At 36.1% G+C, this 25,086-nt stretch overlaps 1 protein-coding gene across 3 annotated transcripts in view; it reads right to left on the reverse strand.

Moving 5' to 3' along the window:
* LOC121406333 (mitochondrial glutamate carrier 2-like) overlaps nt 1-25,086 on the reverse strand; it is a 44,638-nt gene that overhangs the window by 13,344 nt on the left and 6,208 nt on the right. For all 3 annotated transcript variants that reach the window (XM_041597361.1, XM_041597359.1, XM_041597360.1), the window contains 4 exons: nt 20,223-20,354; nt 18,874-18,929; nt 16,905-16,995; nt 2,030-2,148 (listed from right to left, as the gene is read on the reverse strand). In XM_041597361.1, coding sequence (XP_041453295.1) covers nt 2,030-2,148; nt 16,905-16,995; nt 18,874-18,929; nt 20,223-20,354 — 398 coding nt within the window. The remainder of the gene's footprint in view (nt 1-2,029; nt 2,149-16,904; nt 16,996-18,873; nt 18,930-20,222; nt 20,355-25,086) is intronic.

A 25,086-nucleotide genomic window follows, 5' to 3' on the forward strand; every position in this document is an offset into this window, starting at 1 on the left:
AGTAAAATATGCATGAAGAGTGGTTCTTGTCACTATTTTGTTCTTTTGGGGTTTTCTAAATGACAGCCAATTCTATGCAATTTTTTTTTTATTTGATTTGAAACAATAGAACATATAGTTTAAAAAATAGGCATGACATTCTGCTGGTAGATTAGGAACTTTTTCTCTTTTTTTAAATAATGGGCATTCCAACATGTGCTTAATATCATTGTAAGCATTTTCAGTCTACCCTTTTTCCTATCCCCATTATTTCTTCATATTTAGTTGATGTAATCTTGCAGGATAAATGTTTGTACAAAAATAATCTTTAGAAAAGAGCTCACCAGATATAATATAAAAGTAACCATAACTCTCATTTAAAGATAAATACCAGTTGTGGTAATAATCTCAAAATGAATTCGAAAAGAAACCAATCGAATTACCACCAGTGTGAATAAATTTTTTCAAAAGTCAAATAGCTCTTGAAGAAAATGGGTAATTAATTGCTTAGAAATGAGCAAAATAAGTACATAATTCCATCAAATGTTGGGTATTTTCAAAGCAATATCAATACACTATCCCACATATGATCTTCTGTGTTAGTGATCATCAGAATTATTGATTTTGAGCTAAGATTTCATGATTTTGCAAAGATAAGTTTACATCAATGAACCAGATCTAGATGTATGATATTTTGACAACTAACCTTGATTGAAAAGACTTTCTCATGAAATAATTGCTTGCAGCAACTACTGTCTTTTACCTTTTTAAGCATCATAAATACCTTCAAGCTTTAATAAAGGTCTTGAAAGGGGGAGTCACCTTCCATAATATTATGAGTTTGAGTTGTGCTTTTGTGGACATATGAATGACAATCATGTTGGTTCTTTAGTCTGTATTATGTCTTCTAAAGATACGGAATTCTTGTGAATCCTGGATCTTCTTTTTTTCAATGACTGCCAATTATCTGTAAATTTCATGATTTTATTTGATCTGAAACAGTAAACATATAATTTCATCTTTACAGTTTTATTGATGCCTATACAATAAAGATCGCTTGCATCATTTTCCATAGTAGAGCAGTATAGCAGCTGTAACTGACATCACCTCGGTCAGAATATCGTGTTCCAATCAGATCACTCGGTTTCATATTTCTTTTTTTCACCATTCCAATCAGAAACTCCATCTCTTGGGCACACAGCCCTCTTATGCTTGGGATAGGGTGGCAGCTGTTCTACTCAGAGTCTTCTCCCCCTCCAGAGAAAAATCCCTTTTCAATACGATTAAAGCACTGAACTGCAATTTTCAGAGGGGGTAGGGTTTCTGTCAGTAATAACCCTAGCAGTAAACATGGATAACCTATTCCAATGCTGCATCTACTAGTCGTTTTTGCCAGTGCAAAAATATATCTTTTTCATATTTTTCTGTTTTTCTGGGTATTTTCTTTTTCTCCCCCCCCCCCCAGAAAAAATACCCTTCTTTTTAAAATAATGATTCAAGCACTGAACTGCCTTTTTCAGAGGGAGTGGGGCTACTGTCAGTAAAGTCCTAGGTACTGGTATAGACAGTTTTTTCCAATGCTCTGGCAATGCAGCTACATTGTAGAGTTCTAGTCTTTATCAGAACTCATCTCACATACTTGAACTTCATTCAGGGTACATGTACGTAATACGAGAACATTATCGCAATAATCTTCTTTCCTCGAGCTCTACTCTGTTCTGTATACAGTCTGCACCGTGAAACATACTTCAAGCACGTCACTTTGAGATAATGAACTTTACCTGACAGAACTCTTCTTTATATTGAACCTTGAAAATACAACTTATTCTTTATTTGCTACTTATGCAACTTCCACCCTGTAACATAAAGCTCGGCTATTGATCATTAGTTAGATTTTCATGATTGATTATACACAATAATCAACGCAATCAATCATAGAAATAAGCCCCAATGATTAATCGCTAAGCATTATGTTACTAGGATACTGGAAAGGTAAATAGCTCAGAAAATGGTCAGTGTATCAGCTGAGCTTCCTCCCTCCATTACTTACTTTTCCGGCCAGCATCTTGTAGTTGTATTTTGAGCATTTCCATAGGGGTTGTGATTATCACCTGGCAGAAGCCTGCGCCTCCTCCGGCAAGGGTTTCTCGATGGAAAGGCAAGTGCCCACTGTAAGGAGAAAGAAAGAGACAAGGGAGAAAGGAAAAGAGGGAGAGAGAAATGAAAAGAGAGAAAGAAAGATAAGGAAAAAGAAACATGGAGAGAAAGAGAGACAAAGTAATTAGAAAGTGAGACCAATAAAGAGAGAGAAAAAGAAATTTAAAGCAGAAAATATAATAAAGAGAAGTATAGATAGACAAAGAAAGAATGAAAAAGAGGAAGAAAAAATGGAAAATTAATATGTAAATTCATAAAATCAATATTTAACATTAGTGCGAGTCTAAATGTACATGTAGTTTTAATGTTTGAAACAATATACTGTTACTTTTAAGTTTTTTTTTCTTGTTTTTTTATAGATATATTGGAGATATACCTGTACATGTATATCTATACATGTACAGTTGCATACCGGATTACCGGTACATGTAGTGATTCCAGGAATTCAGCTGGGAGTGTCACTTTATATCAAGGAATTTTAAGAGATGGAAAACCCGTCCATCACATTCCCTTCAGAACCACTTTGAAATCATTATGATAAAATATGTTTATAGACATAAAGTACTTTCATTGCATATTTTTGCAGATTGTAGACAAAAGATTCCTGCCTAACTACAGACTCACAGGCGAATTACAAAAGGAAACATGCTTTTGTAATGATGATTACTTATCGCTGCCTCGGGTCGGATAAGGTGCGCAGACACATTGCTAACTTTAACAAGGGAAAACAAAAATAAATTGCAATATTTCTTGAAATATGATTTGAAGTCACTCAACCGGCCACATAGCATCACAAATAAGTATATCTCAAACTAATCTACAGTGTGGAAGTTTTGGGAAATTTGTAAAATTGCAATTTTGAAAATGTCAAATTCTTAATAGGTTTTATCACATTTTGAAATTGTCATCATTCAGTATTTTGCCCAATTGAAGGACACAATAAGCCTAAAATATTTGTCATGTGTTTGATATATGTATCTATGTTTTGTAATCAAATAAGATGGAAATATCCCACTGATCTATTTTCAACACTAATCTCTTTTCACCCAAAACTGGCGACATCGTAGGTCCCCACCAAAGGCTACAGTGCACTTTTGTATTCTTTTGTACTTCTTTAGAAATAGGAAGCCATTTGCATATTTGTCACTCAATCCATTTTACCTCCATGATTATACCGAAAGGCGTGCATATTATGCCACAAAATATTTCTTCATTTATCTTACCTCATTATTCATTAAATTCAATTCTGGATTGAAAACGTAAAATTCTAAAATTCTAAAGAATCGTGGGATTGTAAAACTCAATGGGATCATAGGCATTGAAGCCACTCTCTTGACCACTCAATGGGTCAATTGAATTGGTCAGCTAAATATAGAAACGAAGCCTTGGGCCAGAATCAGAAACGGAATCGCCCAAGCGTAGTCTCATATAAGTGAATGATCATACAATGTGGTATTTAGTGAAGGGTGAAATCTTTATATGAATAAATGATTGACATACACAACGGTCTCGCCAGGTTCACTCTGACGGTTGTCGGCGCGAAGCGACGAAAGCCGCGCAGCGGCCTCGGTGCGTGCGAAGCACGCACGGGGGGAGGGTTCGGGAGGGGGGTGTCCCCCCTCCCGCGCGAAAGCGCGGTAGCTATCGAAAATATCAATATCGACGAGCTTAGATTGCTGCTAAATGCACCACATTTTATGTCTGTTTAATGCTTCTCCGGCCACACAGCCGTACCAGTTGCGCGAATTGCGATTGAAGCAGAAAGGCAATTACCGGTACTGATATCTTAAAAAGGTGAAAGGAAATGTCAATCTCATTTATACTTACAGTTAATTGATTTATTCACATTGATGGCATCGATAAATTAAGTCCATTATTTCAATGTTTAGATCGCTTCATCATTGTAAAAGTGCGATTAATTTTGTGAATGCGTGTTGCTTATTATGTCAATGACCGACTAAATCTACGGACCGCATGCATTCGTAGCCCTTTGAGCTTGCGTCGCGTCACGCCCTTACGAAATCCAAAGATTGTTCCAACTTTATTTGGATGCCTCGGAAGATTTCTTCCGAGGCTTCCAAATAATGGACATCGGTATTCATGAGACGGGGTCCCTAATTAACTAATATAATTTGCATGAATGTTTGTTTTTTTTTATTCAGATACTCACTGAAACTAACTCTCATACGATTTCTGTTGATGATGTTTACTCTTATAATCTTTTATCAAGATTCTTTTATCACTGTCAATTATTGCTGTGTTTGTTCGTTACTCACCTATAAAATAATGAATGTGCTCATCAAGAGCGTGAGGAATATTTTTAGTCATTCATAAAACTTTAATATTACGATTTTGTTATCAATTGCGATTTATGTTTTGAAAGTATAGGTTAATTGATAGGAAAAATATTTTTAGGTAATACAATATGTAGGCCTACAAATACAGCGTATGTGAAAGAGAGGGGAAGAGGGGGGGGGGGTTGTAGATGTTCGACGGGAGAGAGCGATAGGGGAGGGGCCGTGGCCTGGACAATGACAAGGGGATGTTGAGATCGTGTGTGTGGGATTGGTGAAGAAGTCAATATTCAAAGCGAATATATTTTTTTAGAATTCTACTGATGATGATGGCTGAATAATCTTTCTTTACATGTATATTTTGGTGATTTTAAATTCTAAAAATATTTTCTTGCATCATGAGTGGGAAGATCGAGGTACGTGATTCAATAAATTGCATCACAATATCACTTTAGGTGTAGTTTTAAATTTACAGAAATTCACGTTTTAACAGTATTAAAATAAAAAGATTTTCTTAATTGTATAGCACTCAGCAGCGTATAAAACGGGCCAACATTGAATTAATCCCAAAATACATCATCATGAATGCTCAAGAAACCTCGATATCTAAGCAATATTCCTTCAAAGTCAAATAAGCTTTGTCTCGCCTGTGCGTATTTGATCTGACGGTATTTTCCACTCCCCCACACCTCCCATAGATCTAGAATGAAAACCCCAGACAACACAAGTATCAGATTTCTGATGACCATGTGCATGGTTCTCGATCAAGATTGCGCAATTTGTACTTTTCCGTAAACAAAATGGATGGGAGGAGGGTTCGTGAAAGGGGCTAGTCTACGTTTTCAGTCGGTTCTAAAATGTCAAACTACCAAAATGCATATTCTTCAGGAAACTATACATGTATTTGAAATAAGGAATAGTTGGATGAAACTAAAAACGTTTGCATTAATTATGACTGGAAAATGTCCATAACTGAATTTTAACCACGACTGGTACTTTTATTAATCATATCGTGCTATCATTGATTTCTTGCCAATAAGGCAAGCCTCCAATTTAAGACTAGCAAACAAACTTCTTCTTTATTAGTACTCTTCCAAAAGAATGAGGAAAGCTGGAACGTTATTTTCTCAATATGGAAGAGATAAACAACTCGGGGGGGGTAACTCTGAAATAAAGTGTATACAAGGATATGAAATTAAAAAATATATAGCATGTGAAGTGAAAACAGATTTAAAGAAATAAGATCAAAAGTGGCAAAATATGTCATGCTAAATATATTATTCAATTATATAGTATCCTGTTCCAAACTCTATTAATAAAAGAAGTACAACTTGTTAGAACAGAAATAAAGAAAAATAGTAGAGGAATATTCATGAAGAATATTTGAGGTCACGAAATTAGCTGGTTCGCACTCAAACAACAGGTTAAAAGGTCACACACGGTGGCACACATTCCAGGGGGGGGGGAATCGGGGAAACCCGTTCAAGCACAATGATTGGCTCAAGCCCAAGATAATGAATACTAATTAGATCACGTGCCATCGGTTTTGGGGCGTCTCGTTCACATTCCAACTCATTCATGAATATCATCCACTCGCAGTAATTAGGCTAACGACGTTGTAAAGCTAACTGTATAAAAGCACAGTGCCGATAGAAAACGTAACATCAGTGAAATTGAAAAATTCATCCAACGATATTCAAATTATACTAGCAACTCATTGTGGGCGTAAACAACGAAATACATATCCTCTAAAACGTTCACACAATCCGTACTTAAAATGAATATCTGTGAATGAATTGTCAATCCTCTTTTTTTTGAATGTGTGTACTTCTATCGAAATCTATTGAATCACGTAACCCTCCCGACCCAAGGTGGATTTTTCAATCGCCATAAAGACTATGCAGCCACAATGATCAATCACAGTAGACACATCCGTAAATGAATATTAATTTCATTCGCTCCGAACATTGACTTCTTTTCGCCAATCCCTCCGACCCCCATCATAAAGTCACAAACATCCCATAATTTTCATCTACATTGCCCACGACCACCCCTCCCCCCTTTATTCTTTCTTTCTCCTTCAAACAAATCAATTTTTTCAAATAATATTTTATTTTAGATCGTAGTTAAGCAATTGTGCAACAAATTCATAAAGCATTCACCGTGATGATTAAAAACATTTCTCAGGACCGTGACAGATGCGCTCATTATTCAATTGGCAGGCCATTAGCAATAAAGAACAATACAAATGAAAATACACTGTATATACGTATAATTCACATTAAAAAGATGAGTTGTAATGATAACAAATGTGAATGATATTAATAAAGATAATTACTTATGAAAATTGTAACAGATTCATTGAATATCTGAAAAAAAAACATTCAAACTGAATTAGTTTTGGATCCCATCTAATTCTGGAAGACTCGGATCCCCAGATCAAGGATTTCGATGCCATGTGCGATTTGTTTCCTGAATGTGGTCGTTGCGAGCGCTCGTGCGGTGATACAGAACTTGGTAGACACACCGTCGCGAAATTAATCAACACTTTCAAAAGATCGATGTAGAGATCAAGACTTTGGAAATTATGGAGTAAAATCGGAATATAAATGTGAATAAATCATTATGCTGTAAGTAAATGAGTTGGACATTATGTCAATCCATTCCTTTGGCTTTGTCATTATCAACGTGATCTTTGAATAATTTTCTCAATTCGCTCGATCTACGGGAGTGTCATCAGAAAAGCATTCAATGAATTCATGTAGTCGATGTAGCCCCGATGTAGCAAAGGCTGGGACGAGATAAAATTAAAATCCGATCGAATTTTGATATTATTTTTGACACTTTACTTTTGAAAAAGAGAAGTGATAATATCAACTGAAAACTGAAATTCGTAATAACCTAATAATTACATTGCCTAACCCAGTAACCTACGGTACCCCTCTCAACTCACTTTATTTTTTTAGCGTATTTACTACCATTTTAAAGACGTAAATAATGTGAGCAATGCGATACGCAAGCGAGGTAAGCATCTTCGCGCTTCCCACAAAAGAGATTGGGCCTCGAGTCGAGGTCGTATCGTATAGCATAGCGTAGTGAGTGAGTCAAAGAAATCCCGGGAAGAAATCTTGGACGAAATAATCGTCAAGTTTATTTTAGGATCTGAAAAGCAGATTAATATATTCATTTTTTGTAGATCTAGGCCTGTTTTACAGTTGTCGGCCACGGTTGTCGGGGAAGTGCACGGTTGTCGGATTTCCCCTGAAAATTTTCAGGGTTGTCGGCGCCCGACAACCGTGACGCGTGGTAGCGAGAACGCTGGACATACACTGATTAGATAACGGTATAAACTGGAGAAATAAACAAACTTTAACGCATGGCAAAAAACGTGAAAATTGATGAAGCGTGTTAACATTACGTAACAAGATTGAAGGCATGAACAAAATATGAATTAGTGAAGCATAAACTGGGGATCGCCAAGCTTTTAACACATGTCAAAAAATGTGGAAAAAGTGGAGTATGGAATATAAATGGAGATCACTGATAATGGTGACATAAACAATCTTCAAGGTATGTCAAAAATGTGAAATATTGGCAAAGCATGTTTATACCAAGATTTTATTCAAAGATCATAAGAATTTATTCCTTAAAGACATACATGTTTGTAACAAGATTGAGGGCATGAACAAAAAATTTGAATTAGTGAAGCATGAACTTGTGAATTTCCATGCTTTAAATGCATTCCAATGAACTTGGAAAAAAGTGGAGTACTGTATATTTAAATAGATTAATTTGTGATAACACAGAGCATGTGTCAAAAATGTGGACAAAAGTGTAGTGTAATCCCAGTGTAGCTTTTAAGACTAAGATTAACTGGTAAAAGTGATAAACAATTTTTAACGCATGGCAAAAACGTGAAAATTGGTGAAGCGCATTAACGTCAAAGATTCCTTTAACGATTACATAACAAGATTGAAGGCATGAACAAATATGAATCGGTGAAGCATAAACTGGAGATTGCCAAGCTTTTAACACATGTCAAAAAATGTGGAAAAAGTGAGAGAGTATAAATGTTGTTTATATCACCATTATCAGTGATCTATGAATAGAGCATAAATGTAGATCATTGATAGTGGCGATACAAACAATCTTGGTATGTCAAAAATGTGAAAAATTGGCAAAGCATTTTAATATCAAGAATTGATTTCTTTAAAGATTACATAACAAGATTGAAGGCTGAACAAAATATGAATTAGAGAAGAATTTAACTGGGGATTTCCGAGAATTAAACACATGTCGAAAAACGTGCAAAAAAAGGTGGAATAAATAAGTACTTTAAAGAGTCAACATTAACTGGTGATATAACCGAGCTTGTGTCCAAACATGTGGAAAAACGGAGGGGTGTAAGAAAAAATGTCAAAAATATTAACAAAAAGTAAAAAGTTACACCTGGGAATGAAACTTTATGGATCAATTCAACCACTGCCCACTGGTGACAAGGATACATTAAAGACATGAATTGTTTAAGAACACTCAGTGAAAGTCAATACAGGTGCTGCATGCAAGATACATATTAGGCGGTTTCAAACCGCCTCGATCACAAGAATCCCCGTTAAATTACGAGAACTTTTTAAGGCTAAAAAATACCCGTTAATTATTCTTGCATTCACACCGCCCCGAAACTCATCCTTCGGGATAAGTTCCCGAAGTTACGAGCATGCGCAGTGTGGTCTGATAAGCAGGCAAGGCGGGAGATTCAAAATCTCTAGCCCAGCAGCCACCCACGCCGCCGCGCCCAACGACACGCTGGGATAAAAGTTCCCGTAATTTGCTTTCACATCGCCAAAATACCTGCGACCTTGGAAAAATCCCCACGAAAGTTCTCGTAATTTCGCCAAGTACCTACTATTTAGCGGGTATTTTCGTTCGGGGAGATTACGCGTAGTTTGCTTTCACATTACCAAAATACCTGGTATTTTCTGATCGGGGTAAATTTCCCGATCAGAGAATACCTGGAACTGGCGAACTTCGAGGCGGTCTGAAACCACCTATTGTGCATGTCTGGAAAAGGAACATTTCATATCCAATCAATTTTTTTTTATGAAGGTTGATTCCTTGTGTTTGAGGATGAGAGGTGATTAAAGCCACCCTGCAGAATTCAAATATGTACAATATTTGGATAATACTAAATAGGTTCATTATTGCGGATTGAGATAATCGCTAGAGGGTATTCATTTGTCTCGCAATCTACTATGGTCAACAAGGAAATTCGTGATCACTCTCGCAAAAAGTGTTCACTGGCTTTCTAGGAAATTCGTGATCACTCTCGCAAAAAGTGTTCACTAGCTTACAAGTTCACGAGCTTTCGAGTGCCGCTGCAACTCTTTATCAAGTGACAAAGATTTTCCGATATCGTACTCTATTTATACTAATCTCCAAGACCGATATTTGGATAATTCTGTGGGTTATACAGATGTCCAACTCCAGTATCTTCATTTGAGGGGGAGCATTTTTTTTTTATTAGGATAGGAACCCTCTTCAGAGCTACTCTGAAGAATTTTTTAGTATTTTAGGAGAGGATCTCAGTCTTTTCAAAGACATACCATTTGAAGGACAACCCATGAAACTTTCAAATCAATCAAGGACAACCAGAGAATATGTTGACTTTATAATATTTGGGAGTTGTTTATGGGGTTTGTTTGTTGTTGTTTTTTTTTTTTGGGGGGGTCACACATTGAAGTTATTTTCATTTCTCAACTCGAATTATCCAGGAAATTATGAAGACATCAATACCAAACCTGGAAACAGTTCTGAGGGTAGTTTAAGAATAATTAACAACAATAACAATATTAATAATAATAATAGTAATAATAACATACAACATACATGTATAGTGCTTTGGCTTCAACAGCATCGTGGTAACTCAACAGTTCCGAAATAGCTGTGTCATTTGATACAGTAGTTGATATTCTAGTCTATACGTAATACAGTACCAGTAGTACTACTAGTGCGCCAGTCACACTCAAGGATACCAACTCTAAACCAACCAGTGATATGCCATACAAAATAACATAACAGCTTTGGTCAGTATGCATTGGAAAGACTGTGGCATTACAAGTTCAGCCAAATGTCTGTGATAAGGCCTATCTGTGATACTAATTATAAATCGATAGTACGTCCATGCCATGCTATGCGATGAATGAATGAATGATTGAGTGGGTCGGAATGATGCCAAGAACACTCTGCTGCATGTGCCTGAGGTACACACAGAGGAAGATGCAGCAGCAAACGCTTGTATACAAACATGATAAAGGAATGTCTCAATTTTCTTACACTCGATGGCTGCATTTGCACTTGTCTGATATGAAAATTTTGAACGAATTACAGGAACTAATTTAAGCCTTAAAATACCGGATTAACTTTGCATTCACACCCATCAAAACCTGATGAAATTATAAGAGCAAGATTCAAGACCAGAGCTTTTTTCCCTGGGAAAGGATGTTCAATTACAAACCATAATAATAAAATGGTTTTATAGGACAAAAGACAAAGCTGAAGCTTGTAAAATGATGCAAATTTTGATCATTTCTCATTCACACCAGCCCAGACCTGATGAAATTCTTGTATTGATGAGCCTGCATTGAGATGTTTTTCTTCTTGCCTTACATCAGAGCAGTTCAAATATTATGTTATCTCACGCTGCAAATATTCCATTAATTTTTAGTATAGAAAAATCCCAACAAATATGTCTTATAATTTTTAAAAGAACCATGTTATTTGCAGGCCTTTTCTTTTGGGAAATTTACACTTACTTTGCATTTTTCCCTGATTGGAGAGGTGTGAAAGCACCTACATGTACATGAACATGTGTATGTAAACATAAGAGCAATCCCTTGTATACATACAAACATCTAAATGGAATGTACTCATGCTGATGCAGAACAGTTGGCCGCTATCATTTTGAATTCAGACTATCATAGAATACAACACTACCATTAATGGGCAATTCCAATCTGTGTACTGTAAAATGAGAGGTGCCAATTGTATTTTTAGTTTTATTTGGCTTTATTTTTTTCTGGGGGGGATATCTCGGCCTGTTTTACTACTAAATCTCAATCACTAGGATACACTTCTTGATTATTGTGTAAATTGGTAATTTTACATGTACAATGTAGGTTTAAAACTGTTTATCAGAGAGTTTATAAAAGAATAGATAAATAAGTTCATACAAGAACTAAACAACAAAATAAATATAAATGAAGTCATGATTGCATATACTGCATGAATATTTATTCTTTTAGGCCTGTAGTGAATTAATGTGCATGCTTGTTTGACCAAATTGAAAAATGATGAATTAGGGTTACAAGCCAGGATTTGTATTTGTATCAAAACCATTCCTTGAGAACCCCTAAAACTATTAATCAATCAAAATTTGATAAGCTTGCTCAATGACCATGAAACCAAAGCAACACACCAGTGTCAATTCAAGCAGAATTGTTTTGGGAAGAAGTTCATAGAGATCCAACATTTAAATACCCTCCAAACTATTTATTAGAAAACACAGATTTTCCCAAAGAATAGAAATTCTTGAAAACAGTTTCTGTCCAAAAGTGTACAAGGCAAACAGCATATACCCTGAATAATAAGATATTATATGGACAATAATTGACAGAGCAATAATGCTCATAAAACAATTTCCGTCTGAAAATGTACGCGAACTGACGTATATAAGGCAATTCATTACTGAATGCATAAAGCACAATTTAACATAAATTATTAACGGTCATTGAAAGAAAATATGAGCCACCATTTTGTTCACCTGTAATACTGAATAGTCTTTTAATAATGAGAAAGTAATTTGAGGGGACGTGTGCAATCATCTTTCTCTCCCTCTCTCCCTTTCTATAGTAATGGCAACTTATTGGATATTCTGACGTAATCTGCGGAAGAGATCGTGACGTCTCAATTTTCCCGGTCTACGTATGTAAATCCTCTCGATGCGTGCTGTGTACATATAATTAGTTTTAACCTCTTTGATAGTTATATGTGGAAATGAATGGTTGATGGGCTAGAAGCTAGAGGCAATGTTTTGAGAGAGAGAAAAAGGATGAGATACACTGTACGATACATGTCGGGTATAAAAGTGGAGAAAAAAGAGAGGGAAAGAGAGAAACTGAAAGAGAATGAAAACTAAAAAGGGGTGGGGAGTAAGAGAGAGAGAGAGAGAGAACAAAAAAAACTAAAACAGGGTAAAGTTAAAAGGAAGAAAAGAGTGTGCAGACATATACAGTAGTAATAGAGGAAATTGACAAGAAAATGAGAAAGAGAGAAAAAGAGAGAGACTTAGTTAGAGAGGGAGAACTAAATGAATAAAGAACAGAAGCTCAATAAGAGATTAGGAAATAGAAAGGAAGAATTGAAAGATGGAAAAGTGAAAGGGGAGATAATTACAACAGGGATATATTAGAAGAATCGCACATAGAAAGGGGAGAAATTGAATTTAGAGTGGAATAACAAATGAGAGGAAAATTGAAATTCAGATTGTGTACATGCATGTGGAGCATCAAAATGATAGAGACAGACATGAAGAGAGAGAGAGAAAGAAAAGGGGGATCTCAAAGACCAATATCTAATACTAAAAGAAAGGGACGCAACCATGAATACCATGAGATGGAAATGACAGAATCGCCCACTTCCGGCGGAGGCAGAGACACGCGCCAATCAATAAAGTGCAAATTTGACCCATCACCAATCAAGCGCCAAACAGCGCAAGCAAAGAACGTAACGAGGGGGGGATGATGAATTCTTCCTGCGAAGAGCCGTCGTCAAAGCGAGGATCAATACACTCAAGAGCTCAGAGCGGGTTTATTCAGCATGGACCCATAGACCTAAAACCGATACCATCCTTTACATCATGCTCTAATATGTAGGAGGGATGAAAATAGAAAGTCAGCGTCACTATTTCTGACATGGGAAAGAGCCATAATTATTTATCTCAATGAAAATGTTAATCTGAAATATTCATTTTCCCTATTTCTTGATTTAGTGAAATTAAAGAGAAATACCAGTAGTTGCAGTAAACACTGATATCATGAGAAAGTCTGTAAAACCAGGCTTAATTGTCAGTATATCATCGAGGATCTAGATCTGGTACAGTTACATAAACTGAACTTTGTGAAATCTTGAAATCTACGTTGAAAAACGTTCACACTGAAGATCACCAACACAGATAGGCACACGTGGGACAGTGTATTATTATTGCAGGAATAAAGACCCGACGGAAGTGACCGAATCCGCGCTTATTTTGCTTATTTCTCAGCAATTACACCATTTCTCCCAGAATCCTTTGGCACATATTTTTTATTCATACAAACAGACACTTGGGTGGTCATTATATTAGATTCTGTAAAAAGTCATTTTAAGATCGTTATCGAAACTGGAATTTATCTTTAAAAACAACTTCTTTCTGATCTATAATCTTTATCCTTACCAACACTGGGGTTTATTGATTTTTTTTTAATAATGGTACAAAATGTACATTACTGTATTGTCCAAGGTATTTTTTGTCTTAATTGTAAATCCAAGTACATGTATTGCTTTTTATTTGTTAGTTGCATGCATGCGGCTGGATCTAGAATTTCACAGGCATTCATTATTTATGGATCATTTGCAGCTACAGAAAATAACAGTTTTGCACAGGATTTGAAATGTAAACCTTAAAGTTTGCAACAGTTCTCCTATTTACACTAGGTATTATTAAGCATGGCCGATTCATTGCAACAGATACAAGATAATGTGAATGACCCCTAACGAGGAGCAATGGCGTGAAAAAGGCTAGCGATCACTAAATTACACATTCAGGCCATTCAGGGTCCATTTGCAATATTAATTGGTCCGTGGTAAACACACCTCTTAGTGATGGTTGGCATTTCAAAACAGGCAGCGGCACGAAAGTCCAACGACAGTACATGTATTATAGACAGGTTCACTGTCACCATAAAAAAAACTATGTTTATAAGTTTTTTGTATACAAAATGTGGATATATCTGATAAAGGAAAATGTAAAAAGATTGCAATGTGAATGGGTCTGCTCTTTATGCATTATTGTACAACGCCTACTTAGCTTGTTGTACGCGATCAAATGGGAGGCTGAATGTCACACATTCGTACCGTTGCACACAAGACGTACCATCCAAAATGTACCGTCCAAAATGTACCATTGCATGGCTTTAGGAGGTGACGTCACAATGCGATTTCATTGAGTGACAATGCGCGTACAGCCCGCTGGCTAAATGCGCAATGCTGTCCAAGATCATGTGCGCTTGTGGGTCCGGCTTGTGGGATTTTGCTTTTCGCTTTCAATATTTTTGCTCCCTTTTCATAGATTACTGGAGGGAAAAACTCTTTGTTTTTTTCATATTTTCGCCAGATTCCGAGGCGTTGTACAACACAAATAGCGAATATTCTTATTCGTGCAATGGTGCGAGATTTCGCATTCGGTGAAAGAAAGAAACACTCTATTCAACGAGGCGTTAGCCGAGTTGAATAGAGCATCTTTCTTTCACCTCATGCGAAATCTCGCACCATCGCACTCATGCCTATTCGCTATTTGTATAACATGCATATAAGTAATATGAGAGTTCTCATCCCCCAGCATATTTTCTGAGCCGCGCATTATGCGTGAGAAAGAAGTATCTGGTTATTTCCGGCATCACGTCTTGCTGCTGTCAAACGGCAATAGCCTGCATAAGTTGAAAAAAGCAATTATCTTCCCTGATTGAGAAAAGATATTGTGGGGAAACAAGGAGACTATAAATCCTTCCCTTTAATAATGTCCTTAAGGAGTAGATTTGATAATTTAAATTAGTGAGGACTGTTTAGACCACATACATGTAGACCTTGCAAAACCCCTGCGATCATAGTTATCATTATTATCATTTTCATTTCCTTTACTTTCAGGCAGTCAGAATGATTTTTTTTTCTGTCATGAATCAATTTCTTTTTAAAATTCAAATCACGATATCATTTCAAGTCTATTTCCGGTCTCTCTTTCCTACTTACATTGTAAATGTAAGATGATTCCTGACAAATTACATCTGCACAATTTAGATTACATAGGTCCTTGATCTTTAAACATACTTTTTTTTCTACAAGTATGTACCATTATATAAATACAGTGCCATCTTTAATATACAGGTGTACATGTATTTCTCTGCTTGAGTCTAATCTTAAAATCAAATATTAAAAATGACTGATTAAAAATGTCAAAACATGCTTTTTTTTAAAGATCTTTGGATTGTACTGTATGCAGAGCATGATGCACATAGAGTACATGTATACTGAAAATATAAGAAATTCCACAAAGGCAAATTATGCCAAATACAGTGGAGCGGTTGTATATATGTCTAGATATCAGTCTGTCCTTCCCGATCTTGTAATCAATCCACCACCAAGGCAATAAACCCTTTCCTTTTTATTTGGAAACAAATAAAACAGAGGATGCATGTGTATTAATGCAGGTACTATCAGGTATTTACTAGTACATTGACAGTAAATATCACTTGCACTGAATCCGCACGCATCCAGAAAAAAATTATGAGCGTAACAATAAGCAGGTACCAGCTACTGTCCAGCTACTTCTCCAAGTATATACTATTATGCATACATCGTAATTTAATCACTTCAAACCAGGTGTATTTCTGTCAGGGGTTAACTTAATAAATGGCCATTAACGAGTCAGTGGTGTAATACTGGCGGAAAGGGGTGAGCTGGAAAGCGCATTAGCAATGCCCAGTTGACATTTAATTCAGTCGAATGATTTGAAGTAAAAATATATATATGATGGAAGCTCTTAATACTCTGGGGGATCATGAATGAAAAAAGAGCATTACAATCAAGAAATCAAAGACACTTTTTTCTCTATGATTTCAACACAATGATGTTCTGTCTGGAGTACAGAGTATATATTGTTAGTATAAAATATATAAATTCAAACCAACATAAAATCTTAAAATACAAATGAATTCTGACCCACGAGAAACATGCATAGAAAAGCAAGTAACTACCAACACACATTTGACGGAAATTAATTTGGGTTAATGGGCGGCTATTTGAGTCGGAGTAACGAAAAGCAATTTGACGAGGACAAGTGTAGTACTGTGTATTTTTTAAATTCTGTGGATTTGCTTTAAAAATCCAACAATTCCGATGCACCATAATCACACAAACAAATGCATGCAGTACCACAGTTCCATGAATTTGCAAGGTTAATACAGTGAAAAATGCTAAGTGATAGAATAGTCCGCTCTTAAGCGTGCTGCGTGCAAGGTGAAACAATTCATTAAAATTAAGGAGTTGGCAACGGCTGGGGTACCACTCAATAATTGATGGATTCACTTGGACTTGGGGGAACAAACAGAACACCGCAGTAATTTATTGGGGGGGGAACGGAGGAGGGAATTTTTTTTTACGAACCTTGGGGTGCGGAGAAGATGGCGGAAGAAATCATTGCCGACAAGTTTGATGGCCTTTTCCGGGGAGATCAACGTGGCATTTACAGCATAACCTGAAACAAGATTATAACAGAGGAGAGATAACATGGAGGGATTACGATGAACAATGTCTCAAGGTTGAAGGGGAGAGGGCTTGAAGTAAATGGTATGGTAAAAGGATAGGGAATATATGAGGGAAACCAGTGATGTCACCCTCATCACAGCATACATTTACATAACTGTTTAAACTTTAAATTAAAAAACTAGTAACAAATGCCTAACGATTGTTGTGCGGTAGGGCTAGAACAGCTTAGAAGGGAAGAAGAGAGAGAGATTGATACAGATAGATAGATAGATAGATAGATAGATAGATAGATAGATAGATAGATAGATAGATAGATAGACAGACAGACAGACAGACAGACACATGTAGATCATAGATTGGATGGATGGATGGATGGATGGATGGATGGATGGATGGATGGATGGATGGATGGATGGATAGATAGGGAGGGATAGGGATAGGGAGTGAAAAGGAAAAGAGAAAGCGGGGAGAAAGTGAAATAGTGAAGGAAAGTGAGAGATGAAAATGAGACGAGGGACAAGTGAGATGGAGAAATATACAGAGTGTACTGTACAGACAAAAAAAATGAAAGGGAGCTTTTACAATGCATGTTATATACACTGAACTTTCCCATTTATCTGCACACTTTTCAGAGTATTCTGGGATGCAAACCAAAAACTTCAACTATTTGTTCAGACGATAACGAACAAACAACCACAGCCCGTCTCCGTCGGTAGGCCAACTGACGTCAAGAGCCTCTAATTCAGATCAATACGATATACGGGAGGATTTCGGTTGTCCTAAGGAGTCCAATTGATATGCTCGGCAAACCAAACGCTGCATTGTACATTTCATCCCTGGCTATTGATAACCCACTTTATAAAATGGTTCCATGATTGATGAGGCTTTATAGGCTGCAGTCACATCAAGAAAACAGACTCCAAACCAACCAATGATAGACCATTCAAAATAATGTAATAACTTTGATTTGTCTGGAATGGGCATTCTTGGTGTGACTGAACTGACTGTAGCATACATTTGCACAAGTGCTAGGCAGAATGACATTGCCCCAATTTTGGTACAAGAACTTGCACATGAGATTTTCCTTCTTTTTTTTGTCTTAGAACTTATTTGTAAGATGATGCTACATGAAAGGTTTACAAACAATACCAAGTGTGCATCCATCCACCTGCAAGGATAGGTCTGAGATGATATTCTGCATTTTGGATGTTCAAATTATCCAAATAACTCAGTGCAATATACTGCTGTACATTATGATAATATTGGTAATATTGTTATAAATCTCTTGTTTATAATATTTGAATATTGATCCCATTATGGAGAGTGATTTGTGTATACTGTGCATTCAAATTCTCAATTGTAATGGCAAAATTTGATGTTAAAATTCAAAACAAAAAAAATAAACATAAATACATAAATTGTTGATTTGTGATGTTCAACTTGTGAGCCTGTGGGGGCAAATCCGTCAGCACATTTCTTTGGCCTAATACATGTACTTGGTATTCCGATGTCACATCAACAGACTTTCCTATATTTGGCATATTACAAGTATACAAATACTTTTTCTATGACATGGTATATAAATTTGGTATTCATTCCAAGGCATGCTAATATGTGTACATGACATACAGTATCCACGTATGTATTGTAGACCTAGACAGACCCTAAATCAGGAGTGAGCCTCGTTAATATTCAGGTAGGGTAGGCTCTAAACGTAGCAATAGCCTAGGAAACCTGAATAATAAGAGGCTTCCTGCTATCTTTGAGACAGAAAATGTTGATCCAATGCAGGCCTACATTATCTGAAAATGTGCAATGAGTGTACTTGACATTTCCCCCGATATGAAGAAGATGAAGTTCAACTCACCATGGTATAATCCTCTTAAGCCTTCTGCCCTGGTGGTCTTTATGAAACAATCTAACCTGAAAGATTGGAAAATTAAATTGGGATACTTTGTAAAGTAAATGAGAAAAAAAAACTTTGGGGTACATGTACACTACATTACACAATAAAAGCTAACAGTACCAATTTTCAGAATCACTATGATCTAGAGTAGATATTAAAGGAGAATGAAACATTTGGACCAAGATAGCTTGTGTGAAAACAGAAAAATCATAGAAACAGATCAACGAAAGTTTGAGAAAAATCGGACAAGTAATGAGAAAGTTATGAGCTTTTGAATATTGCAATCACTAATGCTATGGAGATCCTCATATTGGCAATGCGACAAAGATGTGTGATGTCACTCTTGAACAACTCTCCCCATTACTTTAGTATATATTTCACTTAAATTGCCTCTTTTATTACATCTATCAGTAGAACATGTATTCTTTCTATAGGAGGGCATGTAATACAGATTTTTAAAGAATACATCATGGATAAAGAGTTTGTATCACCATACGAAAAAGCAAAAAGACACATTTTCAGGGTATTTCATAGTCCATCAAAGGGAAAGTTGTTCGTGTGTGACATCACACATCCTTGTCACGTTGCCAATGGGAGGATCTCCATAGCATTAGAGATTGCAATATTCAAATGCTCATAACTTTCTCATTATTTGTCCGATTTTTCTCAAACTTTCTTTGTTCTTATTCTTTGATTTTTCTGTTTCGACACAAGCCTACTTGTTCCAAAGGTTTCATTCCCCTTTAAAATCTTACTGTGGTACACTGCAGTAATTCCTACATTACAGATGTGGGTATACATGCTAAATCTTTAAGCTTGCACTTTTTCTACATTTTTCAACTTAAATTTTGAAATTAAGCCAGGCAAGATTATTGCACAATCCATCTCACCTGAATATTTTTATTTTATTCATTTATCTTTTTTAGTTTATAATAAAGAGGATGAAACATCATGATCACAACCTACATGTAGGATATGATGTAAGTTCAACACAGAACACCAAAAAAATGTAAACACAGCTTGTGCACACGACACTTTAATAGATGCATTCATATTTCATGACAAATTTTGCCTGTGCCTCAGAAATAATTTTGAAACATTTCAAGGAAAATCTTTTTATTCAACTCAATAACTCTCATTCATTCCAAATTACATTTTGAATTGATCCAATTTACAAAAATGGTTCTTTTGCAACTTTTAATTACATCCATAACTTTTTCTATTTGGGGCAAAATACCTTGATTTTTCAATATTTCATTTTGCTGCATAATGGTCCCAGGTACCATATTGTCATACATGTAATTACTTACAAGTTGTTGTAGATGCGTTTTCCATCGATAACCTGTTGATTTTGAAGCCTAGTCTTGACCAAGTCAATGGGGAAGGTACAAGTCACACCGACTACACCCGCTACACAACCATTGATTACTTTGGCAGGAAGACTGTAGCAAGGAAAAAAATAATAAGTCCTTGTATGAAGACTAGGTCTTACAGGGTGGATCATGTCAAATTGAATGGCAATATAGCCAGAGTTTATACTTTAGTTACTATTTTTATATTATTTGTTTTGTATGCACACATTAAAAATCAATAATCATTCTATGGAAATGTGAGTGAAGTGAATTTGGTTCTAAATCTTCGAGTTAAAAGCTTGCAGTATCATACACTTTCTTTTGTGCTCCCTAGACCACTGTAAATCCAAAACGGTAAAAAAATCAAATCCCAGCAAAAACAGTTCACTGATCTGGTTTCCCTGCCAAATCCTCTTCCAACCCCTACATGTACGTATAGAAGTTCATAAACAAACTGAACAAATGCAAAATTTCTACATTTACACATGGGCATGCAGTTTGATCGGGTAGAGTAACACGTCACAGTGGTCACACACTAAAAATTAAGAAGCATTAGATTGCAAATAATGCCACATTCACTGCATACACAAACTACACAAATGTACAGTACATACTGGGCAAACATTTATTAGCAAGAAGGTTTCAAACATTGACGTCACACATACAAGTATCTACAGGGCCTCATTTAAAGGTAAATGCTAGTTTTGGTAACGATATCAAAATGAGTTCGTACAGAATCCAATGAAATGACCACTAAAGTGTCTGTTTGTATAAATAAAACGCATGTGCCAAAGGATTCTGGAAGAAATTGTGTAATTGCTGAGAAATCAGCAAATAAGCACGGGATTCGGGTAGGGCGTCGGGCCCGACGCCCTAAGCAATAATTATACATTGTCCCACGTGCGCTTATCTGTGTTGGGGATTTTCGGTGTGAACATTTTTCAGCGTAGATTTCAAGATTTCACAAAGTCCAGTTAATGTAACTGTACCAGATCTAGATCCTCGATGATATACTGGCAATCAAGCCTTGTTTTACAGACTTTCTCATGAAATCAGTGTTAACTGCAACTACTGGAATTTCTCTTTAACCTTCCATTCTGTGCAGTGTATTTCTCTTCTTCAAAATAAATACTCGATCTGATTTTGAACAACTGTACAGTACTTTCCTTGTGAACTATCCCCTAGACATCCCTCCTCCTTCCTTATACCCCTTTCATAAACCCAATTATGCGGCTAATAGCAGCATAATTTGGTCGTAAAATCGGAGGAGGACCAGAGTTATCCGCATTATTTTGATGCTGCTATTATCCGCATAATAGCAGCATCGGGACCAGATTTTGACTTTATGAACGCATTTCCAAATAATGCGGATAATTGCCATGGTGCGGTCACAAGGTCACCCTTTTCCAACACCACCGCATCGGAGGGGGCGTGTCCAGTTGTCATGGCGATCATCCGCCTTTTTCAGGACGGGCGCTCGTAAAAATAGTGCGGATTATTTTCGGAGTTTATGAACGCAATTTTTATTGAATTATCCGCATTACTCCAAGGCGGCTAATTGGAGGATGGGTTTATGAAAAGGGTATTAAAATGTTCAATGGATCAATGTCACTCTCCTCTAAAATCAAAGACGGTCTACGTCATTCTCCCAACTGCAATGCAATGCCTTGACAACCTCTTGATATTCAAGTCCATGCTTTCTAATTCATTATTTATAGGGTATTTATCATGCATGCCTATTTCTCAAGGAAGAAGCATAGAGAGGCAGACAACAGGTACATGTACAATTGAATGAGTGGGTGATGTACTTTTCCAATTAATATTTATTTTTTTTAATTAGTAGTACATGTATACAAACTTACATAAACTATTACTGTATAAAGAAATTGAACATGCACAAAAATGCATATTTTCTATTAAAGGGACTATAAACTGAAAGAACTGTCCTTTTTCTTCTGCCCTAATTACACATAAAGTGTGTCACACAAAAAGGAAACCTGTGTTCAGAGATAGATTTCACAACTATTAAATATGTTTTTACTAAATAAATTTGATACTCATGCCATGGCAAGAGTGGAATCTCATCTCTCATTTGAAACCAACAGCTTGGCAAATTGTTCGCGCATGGAAAATGACAAATATCAAATACCGAGGCGTATCAGAAATGATTTGCGCAGAAACTCACTTGTGAACCTGAATGTGTTCTCATTTCAGGGATCAGTGAGAGAATCTTAACAAAGAATACAAAAGAAAAGCTAATGAGCAAATCGTCGAATAAGCACGTTCATTGTATCACGAACCAATCTTGACCAATTTTTCTGTGCAACCTGGTTTGGACATTAAAATATCAAATTCGTTGTGCTCATTAACAATGTGTGAAATGTTCGTCACATTACATGCAAGTATCAAAATAAAGAGGAATTGAATTATTTTATAATTTATAATGTTTTATTGTCCAACTTAATGGAAATTCATTTTGTTTACATGCAAACATACAAATTACAAATATACATAATCAAGGAGAGACAAAATTAATACAAAATACTAGCATGCACGTAATACATTCGTTCTTATACATAAGACGATTAAAAGAGTATAACGAGATCTTTGCTGAAATACGAACAACAAGAAGGAATATTCGGTGTAATTATCATTACCATCATTCTGAAACTGTTAAATAAGTAAAAGTATCGGGTCATTTTATTTTATTTATTTATTTATTACTTGAAGCATAATTCACATATAAAAAATCCACAACTCTACATTGACCATGATGTCGATACTATTATTGTAATCATTATAGTTGCAGTTATTATTATTATTATTATCATTATTATCATTACTATTATTACTATTAGTACTACTATCATTACTCTTTACATTTGTTGCAGTTTTGTATTGTATTAAAGAGGAGAAATAGATGGCAATATTGAAGGGTAAGAGTAATTCTGCAATAAGGTGACTTGTTTTCTATTTAATGGTTGAGAAGACGAATTGAGAAAGGAATAAAAGAATTTCCGTAACGGCTCGTTCTGGCCTTAACTGATTCCCACCTTCTTCCACTACGAAGTAGTTTGTATTTCTTATTTAATGGATGGGAGTGATCACTGACTATTGCTTGGGCTTTGTCAACTACCTTTCCTTGACATATCCTATCCAAATCCACAACACAATTCGTAATCCTACTAGCCCGTTTCACGACTCTATACAATTTATCCTTATCCTTCTGTCTGGCACTGTGGTACCAGGCAACACAGTCATGGGTGATGATACTCTGAATAACTGATGTATAAAACAAATACAATATTTTCTCGTTTACATGAAATTGTTTCATTTTCCGAAGAAAAAACAATCTGTGGTTGCACTTGAGTGTGGTAGCTTTAGTCTGCTCGGACCAATCAAGTTTGTCATCAACAATAGTGCCTAGATACCTATAACTATGGACAATTTCAATTGGATGACCATCGATGTGAATAGGGAATTCTACAGGATCAAAAGATTTCTTCTTCCTGAAGTCAAAGATGATTTCTTTAGTTTTGTTAGAATTCAACACCAGATGGTTTTCAGTGCACCACCTACCAAAAGAGGATATACTCTCCCTATATTCTAACTCACTCTCTTTTATCAGGCCTACAATGACAGTATCATCGGCATATTTCAAAATACGAACCGACGGAATATTGGAAATACAGTCATTAGTATATAATATATAGAGAACAGGAATTATACATGTATGATTATGTAAATCAGATATCATAATTCCATTTGCCTCTGTAAAAAAGAAATCCATGGGAATCCTGGTTTCCTTTTTTTCGGTCAGTGTACATGTATGCAAATTGTCAAACTCACACAAATTATATCATTCTGCAATCTGCATTTTATAAGGCGGTGCTGCACCATCCCGAGTTTGCTCAATCTCAAGATTTTAGCCCGATTGGCCCTCTTTGCGATTAATCTCGAGATTTAAGAAACCCCGTCTCCACCATCACAAGAAGAGCGATTCCTGCTCGAGCGAGGCATCGATGCATTATGGTCTGGCGCCACGAATGAATAAACCCGAGTGCGCCTGCACCGACAAATTAGCGTGATAATTCGTAAAATAGCGCGCTATTTTGCAAATAATCCCAAGTTGACTTGGGATTGCAATCTCGAGATTAATCCCACGAACTAGCGCGATAATTGCGTCTCCACTGGAAATAATCTCGAGATTGTTCAGATCGGGATAATTTGCCGGATCAGAAATAACGCGCTAATTTGAAAACTCGGGATGGTGCAGATGGCCCTTTAGAGACAACAGATGGTTGCAATGACAAGAACAAACTACAAAAGTGCAGAAAAACAAATGAGACATTTATATATTTGAACCCTGGGATCCATCAAATTTTCCATTATTTCATCCATTCATCATTGAAGGAAATGGTTTGCACAGTCAATCCCTGGGTTAAAAAAAATGATGTCAATGTACTTTCCAGATACATGTACAATGTACATTCAATACAGTGCATAAAAGTGTACAGCATTCATGTCCATCAACTTTGACATTAAAAACACTTTGTCATTCAGGGTCGACAAACATATCTAGGGGCTATTTTTTTCTCCACCTTGGGGCGATTGCTTAATTTGGAGGGGCTTTTTCTTTCATTTCAAGGTCTACTCTTTTTCTTGCTTAAGGGGCAATTTAATACATACTGTGAAAGCAAATCTCATTTTTCTGCCAATGTTGATTTCTAAAAAAAAAAAAAAAAATTCTTACATACATGTACACGTCACAGACCATGGGGCAATTTTAGAAAATGCATTCTCCCAAAAGCATTCCATTTCA

The sequence above is a fragment of the Lytechinus variegatus genome, chromosome 19 (genome assembly GCF_018143015.1).
Source record: "Lytechinus variegatus isolate NC3 chromosome 19, Lvar_3.0, whole genome shotgun sequence".
NCBI lineage: Eukaryota > Metazoa > Echinodermata > Echinoidea > Temnopleuroida > Toxopneustidae > Lytechinus > Lytechinus variegatus.